At 35.8% G+C, this 2,332-nt stretch overlaps 1 protein-coding gene across 4 annotated transcripts in view; it reads left to right on the plus strand.

Moving 5' to 3' along the window:
* LOC103738422 (centrosome-associated protein 350-like) overlaps nucleotides 1-2,332 on the plus strand; it is a 30,339-nt gene that overhangs the window by 24,013 nt on the left and 3,994 nt on the right. For 2 of the 4 annotated variants that reach the window (XM_029565202.1, XM_029565238.1), the window contains exon 3: nucleotides 940-983. In XM_029565202.1, coding sequence (XP_029421062.1) covers nucleotides 940-983 — 44 coding nt within the window. Of the gene's footprint in view, nucleotides 1-936; nucleotides 984-2,332 lie in introns of all 4 variants that reach the window. The other 2 variants (XM_029565159.1, XM_029565182.1) reach the window with 1 other exon arrangement.

The raw sequence follows: 2,332 nt of genomic DNA on the forward strand, positions 1-2,332 counted from the left end.
GCATGTGTGTAAGTGCACTCGTGTTGTGCAGTGCTCGCGGAGGTCAGAAGAAGGCATTAGACCCCTGGAACTGGAGCTACAGATGGTTGTTAGCCACCACGTTGGTGCTGAGAATTGAACCTAGGTTCTCTGCAAGAGCAATCATTGCTCTTAACTGCTGAGCCATCTCTCCAGCCCCTAATATATATGATATTTTTAAAGGGAAATTGACAAACTGGAATATATGTAGAAGAAGATTCCCATTTTTTTAGGGAACTGAAAATCAAAATATATGGAGAATATTTGGAGGGAATGAAAATGTTTATCATGGAGAAGGCTGACTCATGGGGAAATACATAGTTGTAAACTATTTGAAGGGCTTTTATTTAAGAGACTAAATAGACTTGTTTCTGTTGGTATATTAGAGTGTAGAAGAGTTTTAAAAATCTTTCACATAGTAAAGTGAAATATAAAACAACAGAAATTTATTTTGGGTTGGATGTAGTGATGCACACCTGTTACCTGGATCAATACTCAGGATGCTGAGGTAGGAAGATCACATGTTGAAGTCAGCCTGGGCTATATAGTGAGACTCTACCTCAGATGTTTTATGTGTGTGTGTGTGTGTGTGTGTGTGTGTGTGTATGTGTGTGTGTTCAGGCCATTGCTATAAATGAGTGTACTGCTTGGTTTCGCAGATGTCTGCTACAGGTTTGGGTAAGAGTGTCAGTCCAGTTGTCTTAAAGACTAATAGTATCAGGATCTTGAGAAGCTTGGCCTTATACAATGATAAGGAGAAAAGGTGTATTTTGATTTAATATAATAAATGTATTTGATGAAGAATAGTGCTGCCAGTAAAGTAATTCTCAAACTTTTGATCATACTTGGGAGCACTGTAAAATTCATAGTCTAAGCTCTGCTTCAGAGACTGATTCAGTAAATAACACTTTTTCTCAGTAGATACAACTACATCATGGGATGCACTTTCTCAGACCAAGGCTGCTGTAAGTAGTTTTAACTTCCATTTTCTTTCTTTCTTTCTTTCTTTCTTTCTTTCTTTCTTTCTTTCTCTCTCTCTCTCTCTCTCTTTCTTTCTCTTCATTAATTCATTCATGCATTTGTTTTTGTACGCTTATATATCCTTATGTTTATACATTTATATTATATATTCATTGATTTTAAAAGTGATATCCTGTTATATGATGAATTAAATTTCTGTAGCACTTTTTAAAGAGGAAAATAAATACAAATATTTTGTATATATTACACAATGAACAAAAAGGACAACTACTAAAAAGTAAAGGCATTAAATAAGTTAGTACTTTAAGGGTATCAGATGCACTAATAACATGACATGTCAAATATTCATAAAATTTATTCACCTTTAATAAATTTGTTCTTTTTATATAGTGATCTGAAAGGTTAAACAGAATAAATAGGGGATGGCTGGTCTGTGTCTGTGTAGAAGCCTTATTGTCAAGGAGGAAGTGAAAGGAACTGGCTTCTTAAAGGGCTGTGTAGTAGCTGTTCTCTTTCGTGGTGTAACAGGTTATTTTCTTTTATACTAATGAAGAGAAATGATTGTAGGAGAGTTGTTTCCCTTTGTGTATTGTCAGAATTGTCTGGATTTTAGGAATCCAAAGTGATGGAGTGATATAAGATCTTTTCAAAGAGGCATTTCTCTTGCTTTCTGGGTTAATTATCCTAATATGTACTTTTTTGTTTGCTTTTTAAAAATACATTTTTTTAATTTTATGTGTATGAGTATATTGCCTGCATGTAGATAGGTGCGCCCGTGTCGTGCAATGCCCACAGAAGTTAGAAGAGGGCGTCAGATTCCCCTGGAACTAGAGTTACGGACAATTGTTAGCTGCTCTGTGAGTGCTGGCTGAGAACTGAACCTGGGTCCTCTGTAAGAGCAGCCAGTGCTCTTAACTGCTGAGCCATCTCTTCAATCCCCATCTTGTTTTCTCTTATATATCATTTGAATTTTGATCACCTATTTTTTTTTTTTTTCGGTCTTTTTGACACAGGGTCTCCCTGTAGCCCAAGCTGACCTTGAACTCAAAGAGATCCGCCTACCTCTGCCTCCTGAGTGCTGGGATCAAAGGGGTGTGCCACCACGCCTGGCCTTGATTATCATAGTATTTTATTGTATCCTCTGCTAATGTTTGGAACTCTTTGAAAATAAATCTGCTAAAATTCGGCCCTATGAGGAAATACAATGTCTTTCTACATGAAATTAAGTTATAACGCAGGAATAGTTTTTATCTCTAATTTAGTTTTTAGCTAAACTAATATATAGCTAAGCTGTTACTAGTTAATTTTCAAAACTATTGAGTGTTTTGAAGAA

The sequence above is a fragment of the Nannospalax galili genome, unplaced genomic scaffold (assembly GCF_000622305.1).
Source record: "Nannospalax galili isolate Female #2095 unplaced genomic scaffold, S.galili_v1.0 scaffold4030, whole genome shotgun sequence".
Taxonomy (NCBI): domain Eukaryota; kingdom Metazoa; phylum Chordata; class Mammalia; order Rodentia; family Spalacidae; genus Nannospalax; species Nannospalax galili.